Source organism: Lygodium microphyllum, chromosome 7 (genome assembly GCF_053477565.2).
Source record: "Lygodium microphyllum isolate KBCC chromosome 7, Lygodium_microphyllum_v1.1.10, whole genome shotgun sequence".
NCBI lineage: Eukaryota > Viridiplantae > Streptophyta > Polypodiopsida > Schizaeales > Lygodiaceae > Lygodium > Lygodium microphyllum.
Genome location: NC_141141.1, coordinates 52,849,368 through 52,867,848, shown reverse-complemented (window position 1 = coordinate 52,867,848; position 18,481 = coordinate 52,849,368). Strand labels below are relative to the sequence as shown.

At 42.0% G+C, this 18,481-nt stretch overlaps 1 protein-coding gene across 1 annotated transcript in view; it reads right to left on the bottom strand.

The window, feature by feature from the left end:
* The window catches only part of LOC148033444 (uncharacterized), a 49,789-nt gene that overhangs the window by 5,597 nt on the left and 25,711 nt on the right, over positions 1 to 18,481 (bottom strand). Inside the window, exon 2 of the mRNA XM_087681369.1 lies at positions 9,895 to 10,019. Within this exon, the coding sequence (XP_087537495.1) occupies positions 9,895 to 10,019 (125 nt within the window). The remainder of the gene's footprint in view (positions 1 to 9,894; positions 10,020 to 18,481) is intronic.

Below are 18,481 nucleotides of genomic sequence, written 5' to 3'. Positions count from 1 at the left end.
TGTGTGTGTGTGTGTGTGTGTGTGTGTGTGCGTGCGACGCTTATGTGTGTATGTATGTGTATATCACATCACGTTTAAAAACAAGGTTGAGATCTTGTCATCTCATTATTCTTATAGTTTTGTTGCAGCCAAAGATACACCTCATTTTGATTTATAAAGTTACTCAGCATAAGGATTGACATTCTTATGCTCTTCTACTTGTGGAAAAATATCCTAACACAAAAACTCAAACACGATCATATGACAAAGCACAAACCAATAATAGAACACGATTAAGGTTATGGTAACTCAAAGACAATGAACACAATGAATAAGAAACTGAATGAATCTGAACAAAATACAATTCTCATGCAACAAACACACTATGCAGTGAAGGAATACTGACTCCCAAACTCCTGTGTCTTGAGGACTGAGGCAAAGAGTATGAGCTCGAGAGTATGTCATACTCAAAACAGATCTCGAAATGCAGCCAAGCAGCCTTCATAGGTGTCTAACAACAACAAACACAACTGTGGGCAACTAGATCAGTGATAGACAACGAGAGAAAATCTACAAAGGTAGCAATGGATAATGACGTGGCAGCCTGGCAAAGGGTCCCAGCAAAACATAGATTTTTCACAAAGACTGAAGCAAGGCGATAGCTAGTATGTATTGGGTGGAGAGTGTGTCATACTCCAAACAGATCTCGAAATGCAGCCATGCAACTTCCGTAGGTGTCTAGCAGCAGCAAACACAACTATGGGCAACTAGATCAATGACAAACAGCAAGAGAACACCTACAAAGGCAGCAATGGATAATGACGTGGCAGCCTGGAAAAGGGTCCCAACAGCAAAACGTAGTTTTTTCACAAAGATTGGAGCAAGGCGATAGCTAGTACGTGTAAGGTGGCAGCCTAGGACAACAAATGGAGACTTCCTAATGATTGCCCGTTAATGGCATCACCTTCGGAACAATTTCCACGTATAGAAAAGTGGCCGCCAGTAGCAAACGCAAACTTCTTAGAGAGCTTGACAACAAGTGACAATAGTTTAGGGTAGCAGACTGCAAAGGAGGGCTAGTAGACAGGCGCCAAATGGTAGGAGATGATGACAGGTAGCTCTCATTGAGATATCCTTTGTGAATGGGGAGTAGACAGCTAAGCTTCAGCACCTACGAATTTCAAAAACGAGATTTTATGAGTGGGAGGGCAATCTATCTATTAATAGAAAGTTTGGGGCCTCCAAACTGGGGTTTGCATGTGGGACATTGAAACACTCTAGGATCATGTTTGTTTTAAAACAAAAAATGTAAAATTAATTAACTAACTTGAGTTTTGGGGCTCTTTAATTGAGGCTAATGAAATTTTAGCTCAACACCCCCTCTTAGGCCCAAAATTGGGACCAAAAAGGGATTGCAAACAAGCCCAAGCCATTTTATTTTCTTCTCCCCAAGGCATCCCATCTCAAAGCAGCCAAGGCATCAAGCAAAGGCTACACATCGGCTACCCCCAGTGGCCTACTAATACTGCAAAGGCAATGGTAATCTTACCAAGAGCCCAAGTGTTCACCCCAAAGAGGACAAAGGATCGGACAAAGGGTACTCATCGACTGCCCAATGGCCTACTAAGTCTTGCAAAGGCAGATGGAAACACACACGACTTTTTTTTTTTTAGGACTTTTGTTGTGTTTTTCGAAAGAATTATCATTGAGTGAGTGTTTTCAATGAGTTTTCAGTCTATTAAGTAAGAGTGCCTTAGCAAGAGAAAGGAATGGTCAACCCCAAGACCTTCACAAAACAAACAAGGCTATCCCTACCACTACCAGTGTCAAGTTAGATTTCAATAGTACACATACACTCACAATAAACAAGTGAACAACAAGAGAGAAGAGCGTGCTAGGATGTCACATCCACTATGTGAGAATGATAATGAAAGTACAATTTCTAAGGTAGTAAGTACCACACCCATTGATGGATGTTCACATGGACACGATAAGTGTAACAAATCCCCTTGAGTAAATGATGTGAACGTATACAAGGAATATGCACATCAATCCCCAATCAAGCCCAGAGCCTTGCAAAAGGCTTTAAGCTTCTCTCTAGAGAAAGCTTTTGTAATTACATCTACCAAGTTGTCCTATGTAGAGACATAAACCAAGTCAATCTCTCATGTATGGAGTCTCTCTCTAACACAATGATAATGCACCTCAATGTGCTTAGTGCAAGCATGAAAAACTGGATTCCTTACTAGGTGACTTGTTGTCCCACACAAAGATCAACCAACAAGGGTCTAAGCCATAACCATTCCAAGGCAATTGTAAATACTGCCCTGTAGTCAACCTCACAACTAGATGTGGCCACTATAGACTACTTGTTGCTCAACCAAGAAATACATGAATCCCCAAGCATAAAACAATGACCACTAGTGGACACCCATATGTCGAAACAATCAGCCCAATCACTATCTATCAAGACAACATATGCAAAGGTGAGTATGAGATATTGTGGTCCCTCTTAAGTGTTTAAGAGGATCAGCGATGTTGCTTATAGACTGAAATATCCACACTAATGGATACACAATGCCTTTCATATGATCTTGTTGAGGCCTTTTCATGATCATGTATCTAAGGATGTGATATGTATCTATTGAAATTCAGCTAGAGGCTGAGAGCTGAATCAGATATTGTACTCCAGCAAATTTTGGCACATAAAGAGAGAAAGATGAGAGGTAAAGTTTCAGGAATATTTACCAATAGATACTAAAATGAATGGAAGATGATGACTTGACAGACCATCCCTAATTGTTGCAGCTTTACCTCGAGGCTTTTCAGTTAAAACCAACTTGGGATCGGGCTCAGTCAAGTTCAGCAAAGCAGGGATCCAAGGCATTGCTTGATGTTCAAGGGGAAGGTAGCATTTCCACTCCTTGAGTGATGGACATACAACAACAAAATATATTTTCTCTTCACCAAAGCCTGAAAATTACTGAAATCTACTGAGGGATTTCTTCTAAAGGAAAGAGAATGCTGAAGACACATCAAAAGTTCACATCCCCATGACAACAACCACCCTCGCCTATATGGCTCGAACACTAGCAATGTGTGCAAAACCTATTCTTTTTAGGGAGTTATTGTCAGAGGAGTTAAGTTTTTTTAGTTTCTTTGGTTCCGTCTAAAAAAGGAGTATCACGCTTGTTTCGGGCTGCCTTCTATCTTGAGAGTTCTTCCCATCTCCAAATTTTCCTTTTGAAGAAGTGGATACTAGAGCCTCCTCTAAAAATAAGTGCAGGAGAGGACTTTTTGTGGACTTGATCATGCAACCTCACATAACACAAAAACTAACATTAAAACTCGTAGAAAGTCGACAATCAAGGTAACGAAATAATGTGCTGCATAAAGTGGAAGTATTTAGGAGGCCACTTATTTAAGCAGAATGTGACCTAATCGCCATATGATTTCAAGCAGCCAGTAGTGCCAAATTTAGCAAGTAACCACCTAAACTCAGCCAACTTGACTTTCATATTATCCCCTTCCTTAATAGAAAACTTCCACAAATCATAATTGAGATTGATATGTCAGGTTTGATCTCTCACCCCATAGTAGTCAAGGAGATGACTCCAATGATTAGATACTAGGGGAAAATGTTGTAACTGGGAGTAAAACTCAAGAAGTAAACCCTACATTAACTCAACGTTCGCAACGGCATTGTGAGCTCTCCATTGATGTTTACGGTTTGGGTGGGCCAATCAAGGGTCTAGCATAGGCTCTAAACCAACTACTAGGTCTCAAAGATCCTGCACTTGTTGCATAAGGCTAGACCAAGTGGTGAAATTCGATCCCTTAAAACAAGTCTTATCTGTAAAGGCATTCTTGGTTGTAGCAATTGAAGTGGTAGTGTTGAATGAAAAGTAGAGTGCATAGGGTAGGGAAAAGGAGTACACTTGAGGATTAGATCCAAATTGCCCATCGTGCATGTAGGATGTGTCCATAGTGGATCCATAAGTGGGTGTAGACTGACTGGGCATCGGCATGATATCCGCATAAGTAGCCCAAGGATGGTGGATAGGCACATTGTAAGTAGAGAATGAAAATCCCTACGTTGGAGTGACCCATGGAGTGTGTGACAATGCACCACAAGCAAAGGATGGATATCCCTGCATCTAAGAGACCAATGGAATGTGTAATGCATCTCCAAGGGGAGTGAGGGGGATACCCAATATAGTTGCACCTCCTTGATTGACATTAATATCATCAAACCTTTCATGTTTTAGATCTTACACACCAAACGAAGAAACAAGGGTTTTGTTTTATATGACTCAAAAGGGTTATTTGAGCTTGACACCAGGCTTGGTTGTGATAAAGAAGATGGATCACCAACGTCCTGAATACAACATATCCTACCTTGGTGGAAAGGTGGCCAGCCTCACCGACTCATCCTAACAAATGTGCAAGACTCCCGAGAGTGTCTAAAGGGTAGCGAGAATATTTGATACACATGGATTCATTAAACTCCCCTTCCATCATGAGCCCTACATCTCGTAAAGATGAAAAAAGAGATTATGCATCGTCCTCCCTATTGAGGCCATAGTGTCTCCTTAGGGCCTCCCATCATGGAGAAATCGAAGAAGGCATCGTACCTTCCGAAGAGGAAGGTATCTGAGACATTGTGAATTGGTTACGTGTCAATCATGTATCTCGCACAAACCAAGCCTCCACGATAGTCGCAAAATATATTGAGCTAAAAATGCATTAGTCCGACTTAAACAACCCTAAAACACACTTAATTAATGAAGAAACCATCTTATTTTAAAAAGAAACATGATCCTAGAGAGTTACTATGTCTCACATGCAAAACCCTAATTTAGGTGTCCCAAACTTTCTATCAATATGCATGCAGCCCACCACTCTCCCTTGATCTAATTTTTGCAAGTTTCAAGAGCCGTATCTCTATTGCCCGCACCTCGTTCGCAGAGGTTATCACCGTGATAACCTCATTCGCAGAGGTTATCACGGTCAAAGTCTTCCATGGCAGTCTCCTACCATCTGGCATCTGTTTAACCTCTATAATTGTCACCTATCTCCTAGGGTTATCACCAACATCACAAAATTTGTGTTTGCTACTACTGCCAAGGCCAATCGCCATCATCTGCATCCAGTTGCCATAAATAGGAGTTGTTGCCATCATCATCCAACTTACATTTGCAGTCGATCTCTCTTCTCCAGCTATCGCCGTCAGTTTCAACCTGTTGCCCAGTACAATCAGCTTGCATTTACCTATTTTGCACAGTCACTAGTTTTCTCTCTCCTCAAGTACCTACGTTTTTAGTCCTCTCTCCTGCAATGTTGTCTGCATCAGATCCAGTCTTCCCTAGTTGTGTTTGCTAGTGTTTGATAGATGGAGGCTGCCTTCTTGCATTTCGGGATCCATTTGGAGTACAACATACTCTCTAGCTTATAGCCTTTGCCTTGATCCCAGAGATACGAGAGTTGAGGTTCAGCATTCACTACATAGTGTGTTTGCTGCATGAGCATTGTATATTCAATATTCATTCACTTCATTATTCATTGTATTCATTGTCTCTCAGTTACCCTAATCCTAACTGTATTCTATGTTTATCAATCTGTACTTTATCGTACGATTGGTTTTGTGTTTTCTACATTTAGAGTATTTCTTCACATGGTATCAAAGCTAGATACTCTTTGAGAAACCTTGGCCTTTGATCAGAAAGCTCATCCACAAAAGCACAAAAAATAGAAGGGTCAGGTGACTTCGAAGGTATTCACAACACTACTTATCAGTTTCCATAACCAAACATGGACACAAATGATTAGGAGTGGACCTTCCAACTTGCTTCCACCTGATCTAACATGGGTAGCGGACTACCATGGAGTCCATAGACCATATCAGATTTCTACCACCAAGTATGATCTCATCCTTATGCATAGGGCTCAACAAGAGTTTGAAGGTATGCCTAAGTTTTCTCCTTTAGATTCGGTGCATAGAACTAATGATCTTGCAAGACCTTCAAAATCTCCACTATAGGCTGGCTATCTGCAAGTGGAACCTGGCTCGAATTACTCATCACTTCCACAGTACATCTTTTCTAAAATGCCAAGTACGAACCCCATTATTTCAGATTCTATGCCAAATGATTATGTGTTTTCTATTGGATGGAGAGATGCTTGTCAAAAAGGAACTCTTCAAAACAACCTTTGGTTTCTGAGTAATGAGGAAGACAAGCATTTCTTTATAAACTCAAAACTAGGTAAGAAGCTGAAAGGACTTGTAATTATTCCTTCTCTTCCCCTTCCTTCAAATGATTTTATTTCTCATGGTCAATTTGGAGTAGGTGCATCTTCATCTAATGCATTTAATGGACAAAATGAACCAACCATGTTTCCCACAACAACATCCATCATAAATCCATTTGGGCTCCTACCCATCCCTCCCTCGTCTTCCACTACACCTTCCTTTCCACTTCCATTAAGTGCACCACATTATTTACCACACCCCACACTGAGGGATTCTGCACATTTAGGCACATCTTTTAGGACCTCTACATACCCGTTTTCGAGTGGTGTATCGATGACAGAGACTCAACCTTCCACAGTCAATTTGGAGTAGGTGCATCTTTATCTAATGCATTTAATGGACAAAACGAACCAACCATGTTTCCCACAACAACATCCACCACAAATCCATTTAGGCTCCCTTCCATCCCTCCCCCATCTTCCAATGCACCTTCCTTTCCATTTTCATTGAGTGCACTACATTATTTACCACACACCACACCGGGGGGTTCTGCACATTTAGGCACGGCCTTTAGGACCTCTACATACCCATTTTCGGGTGGTGTATCTCTGACAAAGACTCAAACTCCCCCACATACACTTTCGAGTTATCCCTCTGCGAGTATATCCCAGACATACTCGAGTGTGGATCATTCAGTATCATAATTTTTCTCGATGGCATTATCTAGTGGACCATCTGGTCATTATGTTGTGCCCCAACTAGCTATTTTGTCCCAATGCCTCCACCTCCACCTATAGTATCACATGGATCTATGTCAGTTTTCGTATGTCCACAACAATCAACACTCATTAGACATCAGCAATCTATTTCTGCCTATCAACCTTTACCCCATCCTTCTTCTTATCCACTATCGCCACCACCATCTTATCCTCCATCTTACCCCATCTATCCATCTTCACAAACACCTCATGGTTCAAGCTCCTCATCCGCCAAGCATGCTTTAAATAATAAGACTCATTTCAACAGTCAAACTATACCACTTAGTTAAACTTGATGAGGCATGTCTTAGACTCTTATAACCTATGGGATTTGGTGCATGGATTGGAATCCCAACTTGATCCTGCACTTGATTCATATGAGGTTGTCCACTCATGGAAGGCTTGTAATACCTCTGCTATTGTTGAGCTTATGCAGGGCTTATTACCTAAGTTTCACTCTCAGTTTTAGCATTTGGACTTAGCATCTAAGCATTAGACATACTTGACTGACCACTATGTGGCCTGGGATAGAACCCATCATATCAATTTGCATTATGAACTCCAAAACTTTAAAATCACAAACAAGGATGACTTGAAAGTTAAATTTGCTAAGTAAGGGTCATAGAAACAGGGAACGGCTGTTCCAGCCTATAGGAACGGTTTAACGCGTTCCAGATCCTTGGAGGAGGTGAAACGGCCAGGGAACATTCCCTGCCGTTCCCTGGGCCGTTCCTTGCCGTTCCCTGTTTGGAACGGCCATTCCAGGCTTGTTGACCAAAAATTTACATTTTTCCACGTTTTTTCTTTTTGCTTATATCACACTCCTTCTACTACATGTTCACCTATCTCCATTGCCTAATGTGCACACACTAATCTCTCTCTCTCTCTCTCTCTCTCTCTCTCTCTCTCTCTCTCTCTCTCTCTCTCTCTCTTTTTCGTAAAAGGTAATTATATTAATTACGAAAAAAATACAAGATTACTGGATTACAAGATACATGATGACCCAAAGCCATCATGTGAAGAGGTTCTCTCTCTCTCTCTCTCTCTCTCTCTCTCTCTCTCTCTCTCTCTCTCTCTCTCTCTCTTTTGAATATTCAAAGTGTCAAGACAACCCACAAGCCAATTGGGAGTCCATGCAAAGCTCAAATTTGATGCATTATGAACTCTTGCAAATCACAATCAAATTTCAGCCTATTCTCAATTCCAAGGTAATTATCCATTTATATTGTCTAATTTCAAGGGAAACTAGAATAATTGGAGCAATTCATGAGCAATTTGGAGCTGTGGGGGTAATCGAGTCAATTTTGGGACATTTGGGTCAATTTGGAGCATTGAGGGGTATTGGAACAATTAGAGGGACATTCTTTGGGGCAACTTGATCATGCAGGGCATATTTGGGGCACTTAAGATATGTGTTGTTCCCCCCCGTTCCCGTTCCCCCACCTTGGATGTTCCCCCCGTTCCAGGGGGTCCCGCTCCCATTCCCGTTCCCCGTTCCAGGTAACTATGGTACGGGTATCTCCTCTGAGTTCTCAACCACTAGGACTCCTAAGTCCTTTGACGATCAAGTTACCCTGTTCCTTAACAAGCTGTAAAGAAAATATTTTCATTTTGTGCAACAAGTGATTTCACAACCTCATATGCCCGGATTTTATGAGTTTGTGTGTCAATTGTTGTGTTACGCACAGTTATTCGACCAATTTCATAACACGGCCTTGATAGAGGGGGCTCTTGTTGCATCTTCTCAAAGGGAACAACAGGGCAAAGGCAAACAAAACTCAAATCAAAATCAAAATCAAAACAAGGCTAGTGACTCCCAAGGATCCCCTCAATCTACTCTTAAACCTAGATGGCACAATGTACCTAAGAAGAATAGTAGATGTCAACATTGTCAAAAGGCTGGCCATTATGATGATGGCGAGTGTCAATCTAAGGTAAGAGACACAGGCAAAATCCAAGAATCAAACCCCTACACCCCAATCGGGTAACCCTCAATAGGTGAAGCAGGGTGGTGACAACCCCCAACAAGAGTAGTAGTGAGGCCAGACCCACGCTACCACCAGTCACTCATCACAATTGGTGAACTACTCAACTCCAGAGAGCTTGTCTAACTGATCTGCAAAGGCCCACATCATCTCCTTAGAGACATTGAATGCGAGTATCATTCACACTATGAGTTGCCTCCCATTGAGGTGCCTACAGAGGCCCACTCCTCACAACCAAGCACCTCAGCACCTATTTGGCTTGTGGATAGTGGAGCTACCCATCACATGACTCCTACAGCGGACATCTTCATTTCCGGAGTCCCTACAGCCGAGAGTGTTCGCATAGGAAATAACTCCTCTGTCAAGATTATGATGATGTCTGTATGTAGCAAAAAAAACAAAACAAAAAGGAAGGTGATCCTCGTGCCTATGAATTGGATGAAGAACTACTCAAGAAAATATTTATTTGGTTACCTTTAGGTGTACCCATATTTTTTCCCAAAACTGGAATCCAATGCTTTAATTTCATGGCAAAATTTATATAACTTAGAGAGGTCCTCAGCTTGTGGCTATTTTCTGCAATGTGATCTCTTCCTTCAATCATTCTCTCAATAAGCAAGAAAAAGTCAGAAACAAAACATTCTTCTGGACATATTGTTCTAAACGGTTTTTCACTTACAATCAAGCAAGCTCTAGAACAGAAAGAAAGCAAGCACAAATTGCACAAAGACCCCAATACTGTCATATGTGAGTTTCGTTCTAGAATTTAAAAAATCCAATCAAAATGGGTGCTTAAACTCGGGCCGTGAACAAACTCCTACTGTATCAATGCATCTTAACAATACTTCTAGCCATGAGATCAACAAAAGCATCTACCAATTTACAAATAAGTGTTGAGGTGAGACTTCTCTGTTTATCATGCCTGTCTTTGTTGACACCAGGCAAATCTGCAGAAATAATGGCCATGACAGCCATTCGGTACATGTGATCAGCAATCGACTCCGTCTCTTTCAATCCATGATTGACCCATCCTGTCCTCTTGGTTGTCTGCAAAAAAGAAACACACCCATGAGAGAAACATAACACACTTATGTCCTTCAACTGCCCTATGCATAATAAGGCCACAATGCAGAGGAGAGTTTGGTCTTCTTCAGCAAATTCTTAATCCAATCTGAAGGGTATATCTGTAGACTGTTCACTTCAGCAAATTCTTAATCCAATCCAAAGACTATATCTGTAGGCTGTCAGTGTCAATATCTTGTAGTACTCTTGTTTTGTGTGATGCATCTGAAAAGATCCTGCTTGGAACACAAGTTTGAATCTCTGGCATTGTAAGAAGGTTAAATTGGTGGACCAGATCCAGTGGTGATGTGTACACGACCTTTCCAACACAGCTGAGACAGCAAAACATATGACCTACAACAAATGGATTTCCAAAGGCAATACCATCAACCATAGATCTACACTGTATATCTGTAGACTGTCACTGTCAATGAATCTCTGGCATTGTAAGAAGGTTAAATTCGTGGCCCAGATGCAGCAGTGATGCGTACACTACCTTTCCAACACAGCTGAGACAGCAAAACATATGACCTACAACAAATGGATTTCCAAAGGCAATACCATCAACCATAGATCTACGATGTATAGCATTTGTACATGTAGTGTTTCCACACCTCGTGTTTAGAAGCACACTTCATGCACCCCCTTAGCATCCAACCACTGCCCTCAAACAAACAGTAAGTTTGTAACTCACTAACAGCATAATTTGCCCTTCGATGGACTGGCAACTGCAGGAAGGGAACAGATTATACCAACACCCAGATCCCAAAGCTGATAGATTAGAGGACCCAAGTACAAGGGTAGAGTAATGTTTCCCCTTTCCATTCAAGTCAAGCTAAAAATTTCGAGCATAATCTCATTCTGCAGAGATATTGGTCTCGGTATTGGCTCCCTATTTTTCAGATGAAGTTTACCACACATTCAGACATTGCCACAACATTGGCATGTTACTTTCCCCAATGATCTCCTGTTTTATAAAGCATCTGCCTTTGTAAGCCTAACCCTTTACAGTAGTTATATCTGGAATTTTCATTGGAATTTGTAATCAAGGTCTTATTGGTCAATTTTCTCATTTCAACATATCATGGGAGATCCTGCAGGGGGGTTAAGCTCATGACATTAGAATAATCAGGGCTGTCCTGAATCCTACATTGTAACCTGATGGTCTGCTAACTATATAAAGCATCCACCTTTATAAGCCTGACCCTTAACAAAAGTTACATGTAGGATTTTTCAATGGGTTTTGTAATCAAAGGTCTTATCAGTTTGTTTTTAAATCCCTAGCTTGTAGTCATGTTCCACCTCTATTTTCAGCATATCATCAGAGCTCCTGCATGCTCATGACATTATTGTACTAAAATGGACTGCCTTTTGATCACATATTCTATGAGAGAAACCTGTACATCTGTTTCCATGTAGAATTCTCGCTTCAAACAATTTCAAACTCCTAATTTTGGAGTCTACAGTTGTGGAATTAGCATTTTTGTTTTGAAATATGCAAGAAAAGATATTAATCGAAAATAGATATACTTAGGCTTTGAAATGATGCAGGATTTCACACCTAATGAAAGGAGGCATTGTTAACAGTCATGTGGCATGCACAATCATCTCTTGTTTGTAAGCCTCAATCTGAGTCAGACAGGGACATTAGGAGCTCTACCGCTCAATCTGTCATATGTTTTGATGGAGGCGGCAGCTCTTTCTAAAGCATGCATTTCTTTTTTAGTCAATTTTAGGTGTGTTCACACTGGCTGCTTAGTTTCCAGCCTTTGCATTTCTTTTTCAGTGGATCTGGACTACATTTACACTGGCCAGGATGAGGCAACCAGCTGATCCGGTAGGTGACAGCATGTTCTTGCTATTTTACTCAAGTTAGCGAGCATTTTTGGGGCCAATTGACCAAGTCCGCCAGATTTGGGCATTTCTTGCTATTTATAGTAGGCCCAATTGGTTGGTTGATTATTCACAGATTCACCCTTCGCAGGCTTCAGCATGCTCTGACATACAAGGACTCTTCTCTGTCTTCCGATGCTGCCTTCCGCATCAGCCTGATCGGGTGCCCTCACTAACACCTTGGGCTGCATGCAGGAACTGATCAGTCCTAGTTATATTCAGCATTTTTTTGGAGTTCATTGCAGATTTGCTTCTTCCATTCTCTTCTTTCATCGCAGTCTTTCTCTTCCCTTCTCTCTCCGCATTTGTGTTTCCTCTTCCATTGCGCCTCACATGGTATCATCACATAGGTGAGGACTAGGTTCTACGAAGAGAAGGGCCACACTCAGGTTGCTGTTTGGAGCAGATATGTCGCAAAAAATGCAGATTTTCTACATTGTTCGTCCCATAACTCACAAGCTCTCTCATAAAAAGGTGGTCCTTTTGGTGTTGACAGGAGAAAACAAGCCTTCTCACCATTGTCAACATCCTTCAGAACCCTCTAACACACCTTGCTCCTTACCCTCTCAATCCAAGGTTCCTAGCAAGTGACATAAATTCCTAACGTGTGCAATAAACACTATGTGCACAATGAGAGGTGCTCTCTCAAGTGCGCATGCAATCTAAACTGCATGTAGCTACAGGGGGTCTCATGCCGTAAGAAGCGTGCGAGACAACTACAACTTCCTTTTGTAGGGTGTAACTAATTTACCCTCTCTTTGGGCAACCCGACACCAAAACACACATTTCCTAGCATGCTTATAGGTTCTTTTGAAGAGTTATGGACTGCTAGTTCAATAAGTTCGATGACTCAAGTATAGAGAATATTCAATCTTCAGTTGGTCACATCAATCCAATCGTCATGAAGAGCAGCACAAAGCTTGACATTCAAAGCCTCGTTTTTGCTTTGATAGATCAAGAAGTTCAAAGTCCCCCTTCTACCCCCTATTTCTCTACATCTTTCTTAAAGGGCCTATACTATAGGTCCTTGTATAGCCGTGATGGCTCCATTTGTTCAAGTGCCAATACTTTGTTCTTTCCTCGAAGAAGATCAACTTGATGATGCGAACTACTCCCTTTGGTAATGCAAAGTGGAGTGTATCCTTGACTGTTGGGTATTTCACTCACGCCTCACTTACGCCTACGCTCACATCGGAGTGTCGGTGATCAGTAGGACACTAGGGGGCACTTTTTACTCTCGGTAGGAGAGGTTTTTTCCCCCAAACTTATGGTATTGTTTCATATGTGCTTATGACACACACTTACGGGCACTTACCGTGTTCGAGTGTGAACACCCCCCTACAACCCTAAGGTTTAAGGGTTGTACCTTGTACTTTCAGTTTACTCTCTTTCAATCTATTGCATTGGGTGTCGTGCTTCACTCTCTATTGTCTATTGTTTTCTGTGCTGAGCTTAGATCCTACCTCCACGCCCAGCACCAGTGCCTTGCCAGTCTTCAGTTGCCTGCGTCTATGGTCAGTCAAAACTGTCCCGCCTGTCAGTCATCAATCGTCAGGGCGTGCTGCCAGACAGCCCGTCAATCGTCAGCGTCAAACAGCCCGTCGTTCGTCAGCGCCAGACAGCCTGTCAGTCGTCAGTCGTCAAGGTGTGCCGCCAGACAGCCCGTCAGTAATAAATATGGATGGCATATCTTCTCCATGACATCATCAAATATCTAATTGTAACCATCAAGTCTTAAGAAATATAGGCCCCACAAGTCTATATACCTGTTTCTGATACTCCTTCCACTGCTACTAAGTCTGCGTCCTTTGTTGCAGACAGGGACTATTGTTTTTACACATACAGTTATGACACCTCTTGGGCAGATCGAGCATTCAGCTCTACTAAGGATGGAGGCACTTGGTTTTTTGACAATGGTGCTTCTAGGCATATTACATCTCGCAGAGATTTATTTGCATTTGTTCATGCAGCTCCAGTTGACAAGTCTGTACAGTGCGCCAACAATGCATCATACCCTGTTAGAGATATTGGGGAGATTGTGCTTACAGCCATTGATGGCTCACACTCTATTCTCTGCCTACAGGATGCTTTATTTGTGCCAGGCATAAAGAAGAATTTGCTTTCTATCTCTTCTTTGGCACGTTGTGGATTGCAGGTCACATTTGATGATGACCGATGCATGGTGAGAGACAAAGAACACATGACTTTGGTCTTAACAGGCACTTTATGTCATGGGTTATACAAGTTGGATGCTCTTTTAGTTGATCACTCAGCGTACTTGGAATCTACTCTTACTCCTGCTATGCTACAGGCAGAGTTATGGCATGCCAAGATGGGGCATGTGAACTTTGGCAGCTTGATACTCTTACAGCGTACGCAGATGCTAGATGGATTACCTCTACTGGAGAGACCTCCTGAGCACTTGTGCGAAGGATGTATTTTGGAAAAAATGCATTGTTTCTCATTTCCCCGTGATGTTGCTTTTAGAGCAACAGCCAGGTTACAGTTAGTGCATTCAGATGTATGTTGACCTATGCAGACAAAGTCATTGGGAGGATGTTACTATTTTGTGACTTTTATTGATGACTTTACACGATTTTGCTGGGTCTGCTCTATGGTCAAAAAGTCAGAAGTGTATGATGCATTCTTGGCTTTTATTGCACTTGTTGAAAACCAGTCTGGTTGTAAAATTAAGACTCTCCGTTCGGACCGAGGGGGGGAATACATGTCCTCTATGCTGAATTCTTTTTTGAAGCAGAAGGGCATTGTCCATTAGTACACTACTGCTTATACTCCACAGCAGAATGGGGTTGCAGAGAGAAAGAATCGGTCACTCCTGGAGATGGCCACATGTATGCTGAAGGCAAAGAGCTTGCCTCACAGTTTCTGGATGGAAGTCGTCATGTGTGCTTGCCATTTTTTGAACAGATGCCCCACCAAAGCATTGAAGAAAATTACACCTTATGAGGCTTGGAACAGCCGGAAACCTTCTGTTGGACACTTTCGTACCTTCGGGTGCCTTGCATATGCACATATTCCAAAGGTACTCAGGAAAAACTTGGATAACAAGGCTGTCAAATGCATTTTTATGGGATATAGCAGTGAGAGCAAAGGCTAGAAACTCTATGTTTGTCAATAGGGATGTACTATTTGATGAAAAATCAGAATTGTCCCTGGCTGGTTTAGATACATATTAGGCTGCCCATGATGTATTTGAAGGGCTGCTACCCATTACATTTGGTGATTCGGCTGGAGTTTCAGCAAGTGAACTCAATGTTCAGCCAGCTACTCCTTTTGGAAATGCAGAAAATCAACCATTGGCTGATCTGAATATTCAGCAAAGTGCTGAAACTGAAATTCAGCAAGAGCTTATGCACAGTCAAGAGGCAAGACAAATGCCTAGGTGGTATTTACAGACTATGAAAGATAGTCATTTGGATACACCCATGGCTGGTCGTACTAGACGGCAAGCTCGTATGCATGATACTGCACATAACATGGAGTTCGTTATGGCAGCAGGCACCTTTGATGAAGAGGAGCCTGAATGTTTTGAGGATGCACAACAGAGTGTGCATTGGATGGCAGCAATGAAAGCTAAATTGGATTCTATCACTAAGAATCAAACATGGGATTTTGTGTCTTTGCCATTTGGGAAGAAAGCCATTGGAACAAAATGGGTCTACAACCTGAAACGGAATGCAAATGGATCCATTGCCAAATACAAGGCAAGGCTTGTAGCTAAAGGCTATGCACAGAAAAAAGGCATTGACCATGAGGAGACATTTGCTCCTACCTCCCGTATGACGACCATAAGGTCTATGGTTGCTTTGGCTGCTCATTATGGATGGACTGTGCATCAATTGGATATTAAAACTGCATTTTTACATGGGGAACTTCATGAGGAAGTATATGTACAGCAACCCATTGGTTTTGCAGTTGAGAGCTTGGAACACTTGGTATGCAAGCTGAAAAAAGCTTTGTATGGTTTGAAACAAGCTCCTAGAGCTTGATATGCAAAGATAGATCCTTTCTTGCTTAGCCAAGGATTCATTAACAGCTCATCTGAGTCTACCCTTTACGTATGTAAAGAGGGGGGTTCCATGCTGATCATTTGTCTTTATGTTGATGATCTCTTGCTTACAGGGACACATGTTGATCAGATTTCAGCATTTAAACAAAATTTGCAGCAAACTTTTGACATGTCAGACTTGGGGTCTTTGCATTATTACTTGGGCATTCAGTTCATACATGATGCTAGAGGTATTGGGTTATCACAGTCAAGATACATTGTTAAACTTCTTGAGAAGTTTGGCTTACAGGATTGCAAACCAATTTGTACACCACTGGAACCTGAACTTAAATTGTCATTACATGATGACAGTGATTTGTTTGATATACACACATATGCTCCAACAGTTGGATGTCTTATTTACTTATGCAACACTAGGCCACACATACAGTTTGCAGTTTCAGCCCTGAGCAAATATATGCATCAGCCACGCATGTCACATTGGCAAGCTGTTAAGCGTGTCTTCCGTTACTTGCAGGGTACTAGATCTCTTGGATTGCTTTATGCCAAGGGGGAACCACTGCAGTTACATGCTTACAGTGATTCTGATTGGGCTGGTGATTATGTGTAACCGGCCTATTCACTGGGAAGGGCGGTAGTGTACAACCAAAATATATAAATGCTTTCACCCAATTCACAGTCGCCCACTTTACCTGAACTTAAAGACACAGAATCAAGAAGAAAAACAAGAAGCTAGAATGCTCCTGTTGCCACACAGACACCCTGTTAGCCCCTAAGTCAGGCGCCCCTTGCGGTATTTCTTTATTTTTGAAAAGAGAGAAAGTACAATGGGCTGTCTTTCACCTATTCTGGGTGAAATTTGACAGCATAACAGTACAATTACTGACCCAAAACAAGTTGACCAAGAGGGGAAACTCTGCCCAAGTCTGAAACTTCTGGTTGGAGTGCAGAATTGACCATTTCAGCCTGCTGTAATTACTGGTTCAGACCTGTTCTAAAACCTGTTTTCAACTCATACTATTCTATGTACTGTTCAGCCCACTGTAACTACTGGTTCAGACCTGTTCTGACACCTGTTCTCAGCTCATATTGTTCCCTGCACTGTCCTGCATCATCTGGGCCAAGTGCCCCTTGATTCTTGTTGAGAAACAGCAATCACACTCACTAAACAGGCTCTTTGTATGGAGCTTCAGGGTCAAGGATATGCAGGCTAACTTATCCCATATGCACAATGGTGCCTACTGCAGTTTCCTACTTTCCTATAAAGCATTGTACTTGCTTCCTTTCTTAATGCAATGATATTACTCTTTTCTTATCAGTGAAATGTCAATGTCATTGTCCACATACACAAGATTGTGTTTATGAGTCCAAGTCTCAATCTTGGAACCTAATTCACATGTGTAACAAACAGTGTCTTTGTCTTCTCCATCATGAGTCCACACTTCTCATTTCATCCTCCATAGCTTCCGGTTTTGCCATGCTCTAGATCCCGCATTTCTCACATGGTATCAGAGCCCAGTTGGGCATGGCATTGCTTCTCTAGCCTCTCTTGATTCCTTTCAACCTCAGTCTAGCTCAATGTCAGTTCATGACTTCATCTCCCAACTCTACTCTCTCTGAAGCTTCCATGGCAGCCATAGCCAGCAGCACCCTGTCAGATTGAGCTGCTTATATCTCACTCCACAGGTCAAATCTCTTGGAGCTTCCTTCTGGAAAAGTATTCCCCAACTCACAAAGCTTCCCTGTATCACATCAATCTAGGACATTGGACCATCTGGAGCTCAGCATTGTGAAAATCCTCAATCTCTGCTCTGTGTCTGCCATAGCCAGACAGGACCTACCTTACTTGGAGCTTCAATAACTCCTCAACCAGGCCATTTCAGCCACGATTTCTTCTAGGGAGTTGTTCCTCTACTCAAGGCGATTCATCCTGGCACAAAAATCGACTGCATTACTGCGCCTTGGCTCCAGCATTGCGGAAATCGCGGAAATCTGTCAGAACTGCGCCTGCTTACGTTCGAGCTGCCTGCGTGCTGTATACAGTCCACGATGTTGACGATTATCATGGGGCTTTGATAGCCCATGAAGTCAGCTTCCTAGGCATATAAAAATTTTTGAAAATGATCCACTGTAGCTCCTGCAATCAGCAAAAAACCAGGCTGCCCCCAGAAACCCTAATGCAGAAGCCATAGCCAAAGCTTCAAAATTCTGACATTTCTCACTGTTTCTCTCACTGAAGTTATCAACAGTGATTTTAATCACTGAGCAATACTCTCTAAAGTTCATTAAAGTACTGTCACTCAGATTTGAAGGTATCAGCATCAAATCAAGAAGGGGAAAATCACTTGGATTTTAAAAGAGTAAAAGACTTTTGCAGATTTGGTATTCATTGACACTCAGTTAGTGTTTTTTAGCACTTGTGTCTCTCAACCAACTCTTCTGCTGCTCAAATCTAATAAGTCTGAAGTTGATTTGCTACTGTTCCCGTAAGTCTAGCATGGGAAAAGACTCTCCAAATGCTCGA